General features: G+C 42.8%; 2 protein-coding genes across 2 annotated transcripts; one reads left to right on the top strand and one right to left on the bottom strand.

Moving 5' to 3' along the window:
- Positions 1-7,091: 7,091 nt before the first annotated feature.
- On the bottom strand, positions 7,092-8,111 carry LOC143621411 (uncharacterized). Its single transcript, XM_077092842.1, has 2 exons — positions 7,526-8,111; positions 7,092-7,114 (listed from the first exon to the last, which is right to left on the bottom strand). Exons 1-2 carry the CDS (start codon positions 8,109-8,111, stop codon positions 7,092-7,094), a joined length of 609 nt encoding a protein of 202 aa, XP_076948957.1.
- Positions 8,112-9,139: 1,028 nt separating this feature from the next.
- Positions 9,140-11,848, top strand: LOC143621451 (protein TRIGALACTOSYLDIACYLGLYCEROL 3, chloroplastic-like). The gene is made up of 11 exons (XM_077092873.1): positions 9,140-9,179; positions 9,296-9,516; positions 9,981-10,097; positions 10,198-10,293; positions 10,370-10,447; positions 10,543-10,604; positions 10,679-10,754; positions 10,836-10,943; positions 11,010-11,185; positions 11,246-11,330; positions 11,406-11,848. The coding sequence occupies exons 2-11, from the start codon at positions 9,346-9,348 to the stop codon at positions 11,442-11,444; spliced, it is 1,008 nt and encodes a 335-aa protein (XP_076948988.1). The 5' UTR covers positions 9,140-9,179; positions 9,296-9,345; the 3' UTR covers positions 11,445-11,848.
- The last annotated feature ends 4,197 nt before the right edge of the window (positions 11,849-16,045 follow it).

Below are 16,045 nucleotides of genomic sequence, written 5' to 3'. Positions count from 1 at the left end.
TTTTACCCTCGTGTTGTAGTACTTTTTCATTTGTCGCTTGTAGTTCTCTTCACGCACTGCGGCTAAGTCTCTGCGTTCTTCGGTTAGCATAAGGTCTAACCGTCTTTCCGCATCATTGTCTTCTGGCTGAATCAAGACCCTTGGTGATGGTAAACCAATTTCGACTGGGACCATGGCTTCAGTGCCATAAGTGAGGCTGAACGGGGTTTCTCCCATACTGGCCTTTTTCAGCGTTCTGTTTGCCCAAAGGACGTGTGGGACTTCGTCCACCCAGCCGGATCTGTGTTCCAAGAGTCTTTTCTTTATGCCGTCGACGATGCTTTTATTTGCTCTTTCCACCTCACCATTACCCTTCGGGTGCGCCACTGAGGTAAAGGTGTGGGTGATTTGAAGTTCTTCCAGCCACTCTTGTAGCTTCTTGTCAGCAAAGTTGGTGCCGTTGTCGCTCACCAAAGTCTGTGGAAGTCCAAAACGACAAATAATAAATTCCCAAATAAATTTTTTAATATGTTTTGCGGTTGTTTGGGCTAAGGGTTTTGCTTCTATCCACTTGGTGAAGTAGTCGATGGCTACCACTAGGAATTGAACGTTTCCTGCTGCTGTGGGAAATGGGCCTGTCACATCGATGGCCCACTTCTGGAATGGCCATGAAGAGGTGACTGGAAAAAGTTCATTCTTCGGGCGATGCGTGTTGGGTGCGTAGAGCTGGCAAGACCTACATTTTCTGATGTATGCCAGCGCATCCATATGCATCCCCGGCCAAAAGTATCCCGCATTGTTAAGCTTAGCTACAACAGCGCGTGGACCTGCGTGTACTCCACAGATGCCCTCGTGTACTTCCCTTAGGAGGTAGTCAGCATCTTGGTTGTCCACGCATCTTAGGAGTGGGCCAAGAAAGTTACGTCTATAAAGGACGTCATCGATGAGTTGATAGTTCAGTGCTTTACAACGTATTTTTCTTGCCTGTGTTTTTGACTCTGGTAGTATACCCGCCGCAAGGTAATTTATTATTGGTGTCATCCATGTTTCTGTGCCGGTTTGGATGACACAGATTTCCTTGTGCGGGACTGATGGTGCTCCAAGGAGTTCAATGCGGATATCCTTTCCCAAGTGGGTGAAGGCTAACGATGCAAGCTTGCTTAACGCATCCGCAGATTTGTTTTCGCTACGCTTGACGTGTATGACTTTACAATCGTTAAAATCGCGCATAAGGGTCTTTGCTTGTGTGAGGTACAGGGCCATTGTATCGTTCACGGCCGTGTACGTCCCGTTTATTTGGTTGGCTACTAACATGGAATCCACGTGGGCTTCCAAGTTTTTCACTCCCATTTTACGCGCAATTCTCAGCCCGGCCAAGAATGCTTCATACTCCGCTTCGTTATTCGTACTTGGAAAATCCAGTCGAATAGCGTAAGTATATTCTTGACCTGCTGGGTTGGTAAGTTTCAACCCTGCGCCTGAACCCTCGTTGCTGGCTGCTCCATCAGTGTAGAGTCGCCAGACCTCCTGGATGTCCTGTGCTGGGAAGGGTTGAGCCTCCTCCTGGCACTCTTTCTCCCGCGAAGCGGGGACTTCTGCAATAAAGTCGGCCAAGACCTGGCCTTTTATGGCTGGTCTTGGCTTGTACTTTATCGCGTATTCTCCAAATTCTATTGCCCATTTGGCTAGGCGTCCCGACAATTCGGGTTTGCCTAGAACGTTTGCAAGTTTGAAGTTGGTGAGAACGGTGATTGGGTGACCTTGGAAATATCGTCTTAGCCTGCGTGAAGCCTGTACAAGTGCTAAGACTAATTTTTCCAGGGTAGAGTACCGGGTTTCTACGTCTGTTAGGACACGGCCAACATAGTAGATTGGCATCTGGATGCCTTTTCGTTCTACTAGCAGGACTGCTCCGGTTGCTCTATCTGTGGCGGAAAGGCATAGGATTAATTCCTCCCCCTCTTCTGGTGCTGTGAGCGTTGGGAGTTCGATCAAGCGTGACCGAATCTCCTGAAAAGCTGCTTCCGCTTCTGGTGTCCAGCGGAAGTGCGTTTTCTTTAAGCAGTTTCTCAATATTGACACGAATGGAAACGACTTATCCGCATGGTTTGCCAAAAAGCGGTTAAGTGCGACTAGTCGTCCATTCAATGTCTGAGCTTGCTTGATGGTAGTCGGTGATTCCATTTTGATAATGGCTTCGACTTTTTCAGGGTTCGCTCTGAAGCCATCTTTAGTAACGATGACTCCTAAGAACTTCCCTTCTTCCATCCCAAAGGAACACTTGCTCGGATTGAGCTTCATGTTTATCTTCCTGAGCGTGTTGAAAGTTTCTTCGATGTCCTTCAACATCGCTTCCGCGTCAGGGCTTTTGATGACCAAGTCATCCATGTAGACTTCCAAGTTTCTCCCAATTTGGGCATGAAACTCTTTGTCCATCAGGCGTTGGTACGTGGACCCGGCATTCTTAAGTCCGAATGGCATCATTTGATAACAAAATGTGCCATCGGGAGTCCGAAAAGCGGTTTTGTCCTGATCATCAACGGCCATGTGGATTTGATGGTACCCCTTATACGCATCCAGGAAGCATTTAAGGCGAAACGGTGCTAACGAATCTACCTTAAGATCAATTTCGGGTAACGGATAACAATCTTTGGGGCATGCTTTGTTTAAGTCTTTGAAGTCTATGCACATGCGCCATTGTTTGTTATTCTTTGGTACCATAACGGGATTTGCAACCCATGTTTGATATCTGCTAACGCGTACGATGCCCGCGTCAAGGAGTTCCTTGACTTGGGTTCTACACGCGTTAGCTTGTTCCGCCCCCATTACTCTGCGCTTTTGTATGACTGGCGTAAAAGCCGGGTCACACTTGAGCTTATGCTCTGCCTTACTTCGAGGTACCCCAGTCATGTCAGCTGGTATCCATGTGAAGATGTCAGCGTTTTCCAGTAGTAAGCGTTTGAGTAAGGTGCGCGTAGGATCAATGACTGTTGGGCCAATGGTAACGGCCTGGTCAGGGTATTTGCCATTGAAGGCCCATTCTTCCGGTTCGGTGATGGTTGGTTTAGCCATCTTTGGTTTGGGTTTAGATGAGACAGATGCGATGCATACCTGGGGAATGCCGGTGATCATCGCTACACCCTCAGCTGTTGGCCATCCCATCATGTCGTGGACTGAAGATACCACGGCATTGAATCTTGCCATCCCGTCTCTCCCGAAGAGAATGTCGTACGTGTGGTGTGGCTTCCTCATCACGACAAAGTCCACATCTTCTGTGCGGGAGTGTTTCCCGTCCGTGAGAATGACGGGGAAAGATAGGATACCCAGGGGGGTGTTTGTGCTGCCGTCGAACCCTTCCATCGAGGCGCAGACCGTTTCCAGGCGTTCCTTGTCTTCGTCGTCTAGCTTTTCGAAGAACTGCCTATACATCACCGTTGACGAGGCGCCGTTGTCAGCAAGAGTGCGGGAAGTAATGTAGTGCCCCAGCTGGCTTTTGATGAAGATAGGGCCTTCTTTGCTGGGTCCTCCTGGCACTCGCGGGAAGCGTACCTCAGCTTCCTTCCACGCGCATGGTTCTGTTATTCGTCTTTTTCTTCCTCTGATGTTACTATGAACCATGTGGATGCTGATGTCAACGGGCTTTCGTCCGTTTCCTTTGTATCATTTATCATTCCTCCCTCCATTCTTGATTGATGCCACAAGGTGTGTAAGTCTTCCATCCTTGACGAATGTTTAACAATATCCTTCAAGGATGTACACTCCTCAGTGCTGTGACCCTTTGTCCCGTGGAAGTCACAGGATTTGCTCTGATCCGCATTAGGTCGCTGCCGGATCATTGGAGCTTTTGGCCATGGGAGTTTTTCGGTGGCAAATATCTCCGTGACGCTTTTGGTGAGTGGCGTCCATCGGTGTTTTCGGCTTGATGGGTGCGTGTTATCCCTTCCGCCCACTAGAGGGCGAGAGCTGGATGAGGTGTCATAGTTTACCCTTGACTGCCAAATACCTAGCTTCCTCTTTTTGTTTTGCCGAGCGGTCCGAACGTTGTTTTCTCTAGTCCTCTGCGTGTAGAGGTGTGTATTCTGGGGAAGATCCTTACCCAGTTGCTTTTCCGTTTCGGCAAAGCGCTTGGCCGCCGTCATGATGGCATCCCATGTGGATGGCATGCCGTCCTTACCCGTCAACGTGCGGATAAGCTCTGGGTATTAGGCGCCCTGGATGAAAGCGGCGCGAACAAGATCTTCGCTTATGGTGCCCAGACTCAGCTTTTTGGAGTTGAAGCGCGTGATGAAGTCTAGTAAAGATTCATCCTCCTCTCTGACGCAGTTGAGGATCGTCCACTGCTCTTCAGTATATTTCCTCTGTTGACTGAAGTGTTGGCTGAACTTGTGTTGAAAGTCCGCCCAATCATAGATGTGGTAGACCGGTAAACGATCAAACCACGCCCTGGCCGCTCCAACCAGCGTCATCTGGAACATATAACACCACGTGGGTTCCGTCCAGTTGCTGACGGTTTCCCCCGCTATGAATCTGTTCAAGTGATCGTCTGGGTCGGACATACCATCATAAGTGCCTATGTTGGACATTTGTTTGGCACTTTTCGGGGCGATTGCTTCCGCAATGTCCCTTGCAAACTTGGACGTTCCCGCATTTGCAACAGTTGGTCTAAAGGTTTTGGAGAAGTCACGTGGGTTTCCCCCCGCGGTCCTTGGTTTGAAGGTTTCTCCGAAATTCCTTCTTGGTTGGAAGTCCGTTTCCTTACGCTTCCCTTTCGCCCTATGGCGAGGGTTTGCGTCGGTGTCGGATTCCTCCCGATCATCGTCCGAGTACTCGCACTCACTGCTCATGTTGAGCTGTTGTCGAGTGCTTCCGAATTCGTCAGCCTGTTGGAGTGAACACAAGCGTTCATCCAACTCAGCTTGGAATTCCTTCTGACGTGCTTCGGCCCACGCCTTAACTTGATCGAGTGTTTGGCGGGGGAGCCTCGTCTGTTTCTCCAACTGGGCATCGGTGAGTCCCAGTGAAAGATTGTTTACTGCACTTGCCCCGGCTTGGGTAACCGGGGTAGTGTTCGTAAAATTTGTGTAACCGCCGGTGTTCCCCCTAGTAGCTGGGGTTGTGGTTACCGGGGTTTCTTGTTCACTCACTGGCCTTGGGACCGGAGTAACGTTAACCATCTTTTCAGAGGTTTTTGAAAAAACTGAGAATTAGTTCTAGCTTTTATGCACGGATGGCGCCAATGAAGAAACACTAGGTGACCCCGAGTAGATTATGGATAATCTGGGGGTTAAGTAATGTTTCCCACGAGGGTTAGGTCCGGCAGAGATGGTTATTCTGATGACCTGCAAAACAGACACCGTGAGCTCGTCACTGAGAAGGGGGGGTTCCTCCTTGTGACCACCCTCCGGCGTGAGAATCAGACTAGATTGCTCTGAATATAAGTGTATATAAAGAGAGATTGCTAGAGAAGATAAGATACAAGATAATGATACCGTTCCAAGGTGTTGGAGTATTTATAGCCGAAGGTAGGTTTCCAAACAGGTACAGCCAGCTGTATAATATTCCTTTTCCACTAACTATGGGCTACGCACGTGCCATGCTGGTAGTTGGTGGGTAGGCAGCGGCTGATAGTGACATGGCCGGCTGTGTACTGTTCCTTTTCCACCAACTGCAGGCTATGTACGTGCCACGCAAGGGTTGGTGAGTGGGCAGCGGCTGATAGTGACATTTTGTACTAGAGCGTGCTCCTCGTACTGTTGTCGGTGAGCTGTCACCCTGTGATTGGTTCATGGGCCGCTTTGGTCAGATCTTGTCTATTTTGTCCATACCTTGGCAGGTATAGTACAAAAGACCTTCCAGAAGCGTACGGACTGGCTCATTTGGGCGGGAGTGTTCCCGCCATGCTCATTCCTTCAGGTGACATTACTGAATTATTGAGTTAGTGCCTTATGCGTGTAGCCTTGCTGTTAGTGCGGATAGCCTTCCCTGATGGCTTGTACCCGCAGCTGCGGGAACAGGCGGGGTACTTCACCATTGGGAGGCTTTTCCTGCGGGAACAGCTGGCGTACTGCGCGTAAGGTCTTCTCTGAGCATGGTTGGTCCTGCGGAACCAGTTGGTCCTTGCGCAGACGTCCCTCTTCAAGGTGAGTCTTGCGGGTCCAACTGGGCTCTGCTGGGACCTACCTCTTCAGTACATGATCATATTTATGAAACAATGTCTAACCTGTTATGTGTATCATAAAGAGGTTAGGCATGTTGAACTTGTTTAGACATGTTATTATTCGTGTTGACCCTTTTATGAGCACAACCCATTTACCAAAAACCCTAGCTTGTTTAACTTCGTATCTAGTAACGCCAAGCCACTGTGTTGTGTCAAAGTGTGAACTCTAATCCTGCCTTTTTCTCCTTTGTAGGCTATGTGTTATGGGATTTGTGAGTTGAGCTATGTGATAAAATGCTAATCGTGACACGTAAGCGCTTAATTGGTAAAACATTTTTCACATTTTATCCTCAATAGAGTGTGTTTAGGGAGGTGTGAGTTAAATGGGCAAATTAATCTCCAACCAATTATTATTATTATTTAAACGTGTTTCTATTAAAAAAAACAAGCTTTCACACTTCCTTTTCTTGATCTTTAATCTATTCACATGATATGGTAATGAAAGGATTAAAAGGATGTCTTTGATATGTATTTGAACGTGTTTCTATTAAAAATGGGTGAGTTCAAAGTGTGAAATGAGTTTGATATTTAAAGACATTGTTGAACATAGCTCTGACAACTTTCTGTCTTCTCCATGGTCAACTGCTATGGCCCCTTTAATCGTTCGTACAGCCGAATTGATTTGGAGTGAGCTTTTTACAAACGAGATTCAAACTATGAGCTATCTGGACAACTCAATTTATGACTTTTTATGACAAAAGCACCGACATTGCAGATTCTCTCATATTCATTCGATTTGGTCACAAGTCACGAAAAAAGCTAATTATGCACTCTTATAATTCATATTGAATTACGATGCATACCATTGCGTGTTTCTAGATGACAACGCATTACAAATTAGTATGATTGTAACCACATGAATCCTTTGAGCTTTCAGTGACTTTTACGGTTTTCTTTATGCGATTTCCGTCCTCAAACCTCATTCATTAACAAAATCCAAAACATAACAAGTATCCAAATATATTAACCTAAGGCTAAGGGTAATGGGGCTTGGTTGAGCCCCAAGTGATCCAAGAAAAATCTGACACGTAGGCGATGACATGGCCATGGATCAAGCCCCTCAACCAAGACCCAGAGGGTGTAATGGTCTAGGTGATCAGGGGCTTGATCCAGTTTTTTATTTATTTAATTATTTTAAATAATACATTAAATAATAATATAAAACATTACATTAATAATAATATAAAACATTACGTTGAAAATAATATAAAACATTACATTAATAATAATATAAAACATTACGTTGATACTAGTCTAATACAAGATTATCGAGTCTTCTATCCCACAAATGCTCGACCAACTCATGCCGAACGTTGTCGTGTAACTCACGGCTCTTGATGATATTTATGTTGTCGACTCGTTGTTCATTGGTGATCGTCGATTCTTGTCTTGGAATATCACCTTGGTAGTTTTGACAAATAGCGTGACCCTTGTCTTCTAGTATCATGTTATGTAGGATTATACACGTGATGACGACTTCCGTTATCTTCTCCCTTGTCCAAAATCTTATTGGATTCGCCAACATTGTCCATCTTTTCTTTAGGACTCCAAACGCCCTTTCAATATCTTTCCTTGCTGATTCTTGTTTCTTCGTGAAGTACTTTCGTTTGTCAGAAACTGGAGATGCGTAAGCTTGAACAAGTATCCCCCATTCATTGTAAATACCATCAACGAGGTAGTACTCGTACTTGAAATGTTCTCCATTTTCAAAAAAAGCTTGAGGGGGTTCAACCCCATCGATAAGGTCATCGATTATCGGTGACTGATCGATAACATTAAGGTCATTATTAGACCCGGCAACCCCAAAGAACGCATGCCAAATCCAAAGTTCCTGTGACGCCACCGCCTCAAGTACAATAGTAGGGTCGGGGTGATCACCTCGATGGAATTGACATTGCCAAGCAGTGGGACACATAGCCCAACCAACATGCATACAATCAAGGCTACCGAGCATCCCGGGGAAACCATGCTTTTCACCGTGCACCTCGTATATGCGTTGGATATCATACATTGTTGGTCTACGTAAGTATCTCCGCTTGTATAGCGATATGACCCCTAAATATAATTATTAAAGTTATATAAGTTATGTAAATATTTGAAAAATATATAAACAAACGTAAAAAAATATATACCTCTACAAAAGTGGTTAAGCGCATCGCGTCCGGTCTTTTTAGCCATTTGTAGATACTCGTCCAACATGTCCGATCCAACACCATACGCTAGTTGCCGAAGAGCGGCGGTAATTTTTTGAGTAGCCGTGAACCCGGGCTTACCTCTAGCGTCATCCCTTTGTTGAAGTCATTTGCTAGATGCATGAGTAATCGTCTAATCATTCGAAAACAGGTTCTAAAACTATCCTCACCATATGTGGGATTGGGACTAAAATAGTGACGTATCAAAGTTTCGTTAGCTGTCTTTCGATCACGAATACGCGGTTGGCAGAACAATGGGGCTCGGGGGCGATTTTGATCTCTCAAAAAGCTTACCGTCATTTGAACCGCTTGACAAATGAGTTCGTCGTCTTCGGTAGAATAGGAAGACGACGACGATGCCATTTATAAATATATAAATAGAAGTTTTGATAGAGAGAATGTATGGTTTGAGTTTTTATAGAAAGTGTGGATTTGTATTTATAGGTAAAAAAAATAAAAAAATAAATATATTTGACTGGCCAACGTTAAGGTTGACCAGTCAACGAGGCTCCAACGGCTATATTTCCCCCGCGGTCACACCCACGCACGTCCGCGCCCCTGACCACTAAATGGGTGTAGTGGTGTTCGCGAGCCACCTCACTGGCCACCTGGACCGTGCCCCGTCCTTCGCGAGCCATTACCCACAGTCTAATCAAACCATACTATTATCATTCCAACAATTATATAACTTATACTTTAACCTAACTAATTTTTACTTGTTTAAGAAAAGTACACATGTAACTGTAACCTTATATTAACCTAACAAAATAGCATCCATCATCATCTTCCTGGTAAAGACTTGACTTAAGAGGATATCATCATATCATGGATTCATCATAATAATATTATTCATATTCCTTTCTTTGATTTGCAGTCACACCCACTAATCAAACTCTCATGATTCCAGACTCTCAGTTCCAATTCCATCAATTCAATTCCCCCAAATTCTAGTAAACCATGAGCTTGTTGGGTTCACCTGTTTTCGCTATCAATTGGCATGATGCATCCAATTCATCATCTGGGTATTGCAAATCTGGTAAAAAGATTCTTACTTGGAGACCACTCTGTTGCAGTATTGCTCCACAGAATATAAAACATGCTGATGAATATCATTCCTCCAAATTCCAAGTATGAATTTATTATTATTATTATTCTTATTATTATTATTATAAGTTCCAGTTTGTTGTATATTAAATTTCCTGATTCCTATAATTTATTTATTTATTTATTTATATTTTTGTGATAATTCAGTGTTTGTTTAAATGTTTCTATTCCAATTAATATTTTCAATTTTTTTAAACCTGAATTAATCATGCTGTATTAAAATAAGAGTAGCATATACATCGAAATAGAAGGTAAACTAGCAACAAGTTGTGCCTAAAATTAAGTCTTTCAAAAGTTACATTTTTATAGATCTTGGGGCATAACATTACTATTTATGACCCGACGTTGGACACGATTAAGTTGCTCTCGGCGTGCAAGGAAACTGGAAGTATTAAATGCAAAGTCATATTTGCTTGTTGATTATTCTTTTGTATCGAATTTGGGGAATATTGTATGCAAGATGGTAACTTTTTTATTGTTTGTGATAGAATTCTTCTGTGAATTTGTTTACTGAAGGCTCGGAGGATACAGATGTGCTTATTGAGTGTAAAGATGTTTACAAGTCATTTGGGGAAAAACACATCTTAAGAGGGGTAAATTTTAAGGTAAAGATTTAACTTTCCTGCGTAATTGCATACTGGATTGCTTATTCTTTTCTATGTTGTAATTTGTTAATTTTGTATTCTTTGTGGTATAACTTGTTAGATCAAGTATGGAGAAGCAGTTGGAATAATCGGGCCTTCTGGGACCGGAAAATCTACTATTTTAAAGATCATTGCAGGGCTCCTTACTCCAGATAAGGTGTTTGACTTGTGTTTTGGAACGGTCATTTAACTGTGTTGACTTTTAGTTATAAGCTGGTTTTGCATTTGACCAGGGTGATGTTTACATTCGAGGACGAAGAAGACATGGATTAATAAGTGACGATGTTATGTCTGGCCTTCGAATTGGCCTGGTGACTTGTCCTCCACCTATTCAACGGTTTTGTAAATATTTTGTTGCTGTTTTTATTGGTAATAAGTAACATAGTTATGATTTTTCAATAATCAGGTGTTTCAAAGTGCAGCACTTTTTGATTCTTTAACGGTTCGGGAGAATGTTGGTTTCCTTTTGTAAGTTTTTGTATTAATATTAATAATGCTTGTTTCGCGTTTCTTATTTGTAGTTTCTTCTTTGAATTTAATAGATACGAGCATTCAAGAATGCCCGAGGATAAAATTAAAGAACTTGTTGCAGAAACATTAGCTGCAGTTGGACTAAAGGTGAGTTAAAAGACAATATCATTAGAAGAAACCTTGTAATTTGAACCTTTTTGTGTTAACTTTTTATGATTTTTTTGGCAGGAAGTTGAGGATAGGATGCCATCTGAGTTATCTGGAGGGATGAAAAAACGGGTCGCTTTAGCACGATCAATAATATACGATACAACGAATAATACAATTGAACCCGAGGTATATTATATATAATAGTTCTTTTTGAAAATAAATTTTTGGGTAGTAATTGCTATGTTGTGACAGGTGCTTTTGTACGATGAACCAACAGCAGGACTTGATCCGATTGCATCTACTGTAGTTGAAGATTTGATCCGATCCGTCCATTGCAAAGGTGAAGATGCAGTCGGGAATCCAGGCAAGATTGCATCTTATGTGGTGGTGACTCACCAACACAGTACCATTAGAAGAGCTGTTGACAGGTATTATAGTTATATGAGTAACATGATACGTAATGTTTGTTAATGGTGTTGTGTTTTCAGGTTGGTGTTTCTTCATGAAGGAAAGGTTGTATGGGAAGGAATGACTCATGAATTCACCTCGTCTACAAATCCAATTGTTCAACAGGTAAATTATGTTGATACAATACAATATGACTAAAATTTTTATTATGATGCTTATAATTTGTTGTGTTGTTACCAGTTTGCTTCTGGGAATTTGGACGGGCCTATTAGGTATTGAGCTCAAATGCAATGATCATGGTTGTTACATACTTTTCTTGATCTTTGGAGTTCTATAAGAGAAACTTTGAAGAATGAAGAGTCTTACTGGATCTGTAAACGGGCCAGAATCCATTTGATCAGAAACCGAGCTTTTACACACATGTTACGAGGGTTCGGTGAGGACATTCTTTATATGCAGTTTACGCATCCCTAATAGGTTTGGGATATAGTTTTATTCTTTTTTTTTTGTGGTTTAATATAGTTAGATCCCCGTGAACATATTGTTCTGAACTTTTTTAAAGTAATTCACTAATGGGCTGTAAATCTTGACCAAAACTTTGATATTAGAATAAGCTATTAGTTAGCAACTTTTTAACAATGTGTTCCTGGTAAAATCACTCGACTTCCATAATGTGTTCTACTGTTGCGAAATTTGGTACATTTTACAGATTACCAAGTTACAAATGATATGTTAGTTTTTTATTTTTGTATTTATAAGCTGTCATGGACTTTTTTTGTTTGTTTGTGTAAAGTTATTAAATAAATTTAGCTCTGCAAAAATGTCCATGGTAGAATGACTTTCATGATACCTGCTGCAAAATGCCCAGACGAGAATATGCCCCATGTTTTTAGTTTTTACTAATTGTTTGCATATTTTTCATGCAATATTTGTTTTGTTTGTTGGTGAGACACTCTGCTGCAAAATAAATATGCTAAACTTATTGATACAAGGAGTTATTTTGTTCTTTTACCTGATTAACAGTTATGGTAATTTTCATGAAAACCGTGGGCAAGATATGCTTATAAGTTAAGTTAAAAAAAATGACATGTCAAGTTGTGTTTCTGTGTGTAGCTGTTAAAAAGTGTTAGTTGTATTTGTTAGGGTTTTAGCCTATGTAGTTGGTTAAAGCCCATGGGCCTATTATGCGTTGTAATTAGGGTTTGACTTGTGTATATATAGATGTATCCCCCTTTGTAATATTCACACATTCAAGTAATAAACATCTCTTTCACTACAACACTCTTTACATGGTATCAGAGCTACGGCTCTCGATCCAAACCCTAGCCGCCATCTGATCTGAAATAAACCTGGTAGCCGGCCCTAGATCTGAAACAAACTCCACTCAGTTTACCTTCTGCTCACGAAATCTTTTTTCGAGACACCTTTCACTGTCACCGCCCCTGCTATCATCTTCAGCACCCTCCGAATTACTTTCCTTGAAAAGCCGTCACCGAACTACCGCCGCACGCCCCCCCGTCTTTCGCCGCTGCCGCACGCGGCGGCGCGTGACTTCACCTCCGGCCACCAAATTTTTTTTAGGTCACATATTTTACATTTCCGGTCCTTCCTGTGCTGTTAATTTTTCAAAACAACAACTTTCTGTTTGCTGCCGTCTATCTCTGCTGGACTTCCGCTGCCGGAATCTGTTTCTGGCCGCTACCTGCACTCGTTTTCTGATCAAACAGTTTCTTGTCTCAAAGTTACTGTTCACAGGCTGAAGATTACTATTTTTTAGTTATGGGCGACAATAGATACACGTATACATTTAGTAAGGAGGAGCATGACCTTATTCAACGGTTTCTTGCCTCTCAACTGCCTCATCCTCAAACCAACTCAGCACATCCAGGTAAACATTTTAGCTTTGACTTGTCTTGGGTGATTGATTCTGGAGCCGCACATCACATGTCTGGGAATCGAGATGTTTTTTCTAGCCTACAAAATGTTTCTCATGCATCGGTACGCCTTGCCGATGGATCTTCGTGTCCTGTTCTAGGCATTGGATCCATCGGTAACTCGAAAAACCTAAACTTGTCTTCTGTCCTATTTGTTCCTAAATTTCCTACCAGTCTTTGTCCAGTGAGTCAGATTACCAAACAAAACAACTGTTCTGTAACCTTTACCCAACTCATTGACTTTTTCGTGAACTAGGAACAAACCAAGTAATTGGTACCGGCTTTGAATCAGGAGGTCTCTATCGTATATCCCCATTTTCGCACCCTATAGCAAATTTATGTAATTCCACTATTAGAGAGACTCATTGTCGGTTAGGTCATCCTTCTATAGCGGTTATGAGGCAACTAACCCAGATATTTCTATCCCTAAAGATTTTCATTGTGAGTCATGTGAGCTTGGTAAACATTAGCGACGTTCTTACCCCCCAAAAATGTCGAAACACACCGATTTCATATTTGAACTTGTACATTCTGATGTATGGGGTCCTTGTCGTGTTAAAACCACATTGGGTTTTCAGTACTTCATCACTTTCATTGATGATTATTCTCGTGCTACTTGGGTTTATCTTTTGAAAGCTCATAGTGAAATTAATTCCATTTTTCGCGAGTTTCATTCCTATGTCCAAAATCAGTTCAACACATCCATTAAAACCCTACGCACCGATAATGCAACAGAATACTTCTCTAATGAATTTTCTACATACCTTAAAACACATGGCATTGTTCACGAGTCTTCTTGCCCGTACACGTCTCAACAAAATGGCGTTGCTGAACGAAAAAATCGCCACTTATTGGATATCACACGCACACTCATGTTTCAGTCTCATGTTCCTGATAGATTTTGGGGAGACGCTGGTCTTATAGCCTTCTATCTCATAAATCGTATGCCCCCATCTGTGTTAGATCAAACCCCGTTTTCTTTCTTGTTCCCTAAAGGGACTCCCTTTCCACTCATGCCTAAAATTTTCGGGTGTGTAGCGTATGTGCATGATCATCGTCCGGGTCTTAGTAAAATTGCACCTCAAGCCATTCGTTGTGTCTTCCTTGGTTATTCACGTGTCCAGAAAGGGTATCGGTGTTACAACCCCTCTCTTCAAAGATACTTTACGAGTTCTGACGTCACCTTCCATGAGTCATGTTCTTACTTTCTCGAGCCTTCCACTTCAGTTTATGACTTGTTTCCTGAGACTGATATACCTATTGCCCTTCGCAAAGAACTACGGCATTGCACTCATTATCCATTTCAGGATTATGTTGCCTATTCTCACCTCTCTACTGAATCTCATGCATATACCACTACCCTTGATTCCTACCTGATTCACAAAAATGTGACCGCAACTCTCGCTCACCCAGGATGGCGACAGGCCATGGAAGATGAAATTGGGGCTCTAAGGTCCAATCATACATGGGATCTTGAAACACTTCATGTTGGGAAGCGTATTGTTGGTTGTCGTTGGGTGTTCACAGTCAAACTTCACCCGGATGGTTCTTTACATCGTCTAAACGCTCGGTTGGTCGCCAAAGGGTACTCTTAGGCATATGGCATTGACTATGATGAAACTTTCTCGCCGGTTGCTAAAATGTCATCTGTCCGTATTTGTATTGCCCTTGCTGCTATTAATCATTGGCCGCTCCACCAGCTTGATGTCAAGAACCCCTTTCTTAATGGTGTTCTTGAGGAGGAGGTATATATGGAGCAGCCACCAGGGTTCATTGTTGAGGAGGAGGCCTCTAAAGTTTGCAGACTACGTCGTTCTCTATATGGTCTTAAACAGTCTCCCAGGGCATGGTTTGGTCGATTCTATAGCGTTTTGGGGCAGTTTGGGATGACTCGTAGTGCCTACAGTCACTCTGTCTTCTTTAGACACCAGAAAGGGAAAAGGATTATCGTAGTTGTTTATGTGGATGACATTATAATCACAGGTGATGACGAGGTCGGGATCACTGAACTCAAACAGTTTCTTCAGTCTCAGTTTCAGGTCAACGACTTAGGTCGACTGAGGCACTTTCTGGGCATAGAGGTATCTCGCTCTCCACAAGGAATACTTCTCTGTCAACGAAAGTATGTCCTTGATATGTTGACCGAATGTGGCTTACTAGTTGATACTCCGATGCTTCCTACAAAGAAGCTCCTCCCGGAGGAGGGGGATCCGATGAAGGATCCAGAGAGATATAGACGGTTGGTTGGTAAACTTAATTATTTAACCGTCACACGACCTGATATTTCTTTCACTGTAAGTGTTCTGAGCCAATTCATGGCTGAACCGTACACCGTTCAATGGGATGCTGCTCTTCATGTTTTAAGATATCTCAAAGCCACCCCAGGCCTTGGCATCCTATATTCTGATCAGGGTCATTGTCGAGTGGGTGCTTTCACGGAAGAAGGAGATGGTCGGATATCAGGTTTCTCAGACGCAGATTGGGCAGGTTATCCAATTTCACGACGATCTACCACTGGATATTGTGTGTTCGTTGGAGGAAATCTCGTATCATGGAAAAGTAAGAAACAACACACGGTATCTAGATCGAGCACTGAATCGGAGTATAGCGCTATGGCAAATGTAACATCAGAAATGACATGGATTCGTCGTCTTCTCATAGAACTCGGGGTTATTTCTAAAGACTTGATGCGGTTATACTGTGATAATCAATCAACGATCTATATAGCCAAGAATCAAGTATTCCATGAAAGGACGAAACACATTGAGGTTGGCTACCACCTTATCAGAGACCGAGTAGTAGGCACACAAGCAGATCCTCCATCCATTCAACCAATTCATATCAAGACAAACTTTCAACTCGCAGATATTCTCACCAAACCTCTCCGGAAAACTCAGATAGATTTTATTTGTAACAAGTTGGGCATGATTAACATCTATGCACCAA

The sequence above is a fragment of the Bidens hawaiensis genome, unplaced genomic scaffold (assembly GCF_021521415.1).
Source record: "Bidens hawaiensis isolate Kalapana, Puna unplaced genomic scaffold, B.hawaiensis_p1.1 tig00002866_1, whole genome shotgun sequence".
Taxonomy (NCBI): domain Eukaryota; kingdom Viridiplantae; phylum Streptophyta; class Magnoliopsida; order Asterales; family Asteraceae; genus Bidens; species Bidens hawaiensis.
The sequence above is the reverse complement of the archived record's forward strand: the minus strand, read 5'-3'. Positions and strand labels throughout refer to the sequence as shown.

Excerpts from the sequence above, each read along its gene's own strand:
- LOC143621411 (XM_077092842.1), bottom strand. The coding sequence starts at position 8,111 with ATGTGTCCCACTGCTTGGCAATGTCAATTCCATCGAGGTGATCACCCC. Across the intron at positions 7,115-7,525 it reads CATAAATATCATCAAGAGCC|GTTTGAGGACGGAAATCGCA; the intron begins GTGAGTTACACG and ends TTAATGAATGAG.
- LOC143621451 (XM_077092873.1), top strand. The coding sequence starts at position 9,346 with ATGAGCTTGTTGGGTTCACCTGTTTTCGCTATCAATTGGCATGATGCA. Across the intron at positions 10,944-11,009 it reads ATAATACAATTGAACCCGAG|GTGCTTTTGTACGATGAACC; the intron begins GTATATTATATA and ends ATGTTGTGACAG. Across the intron at positions 11,186-11,245 it reads ATTAGAAGAGCTGTTGACAG|GTTGGTGTTTCTTCATGAAG; the intron begins GTATTATAGTTA and ends TTGTGTTTTCAG.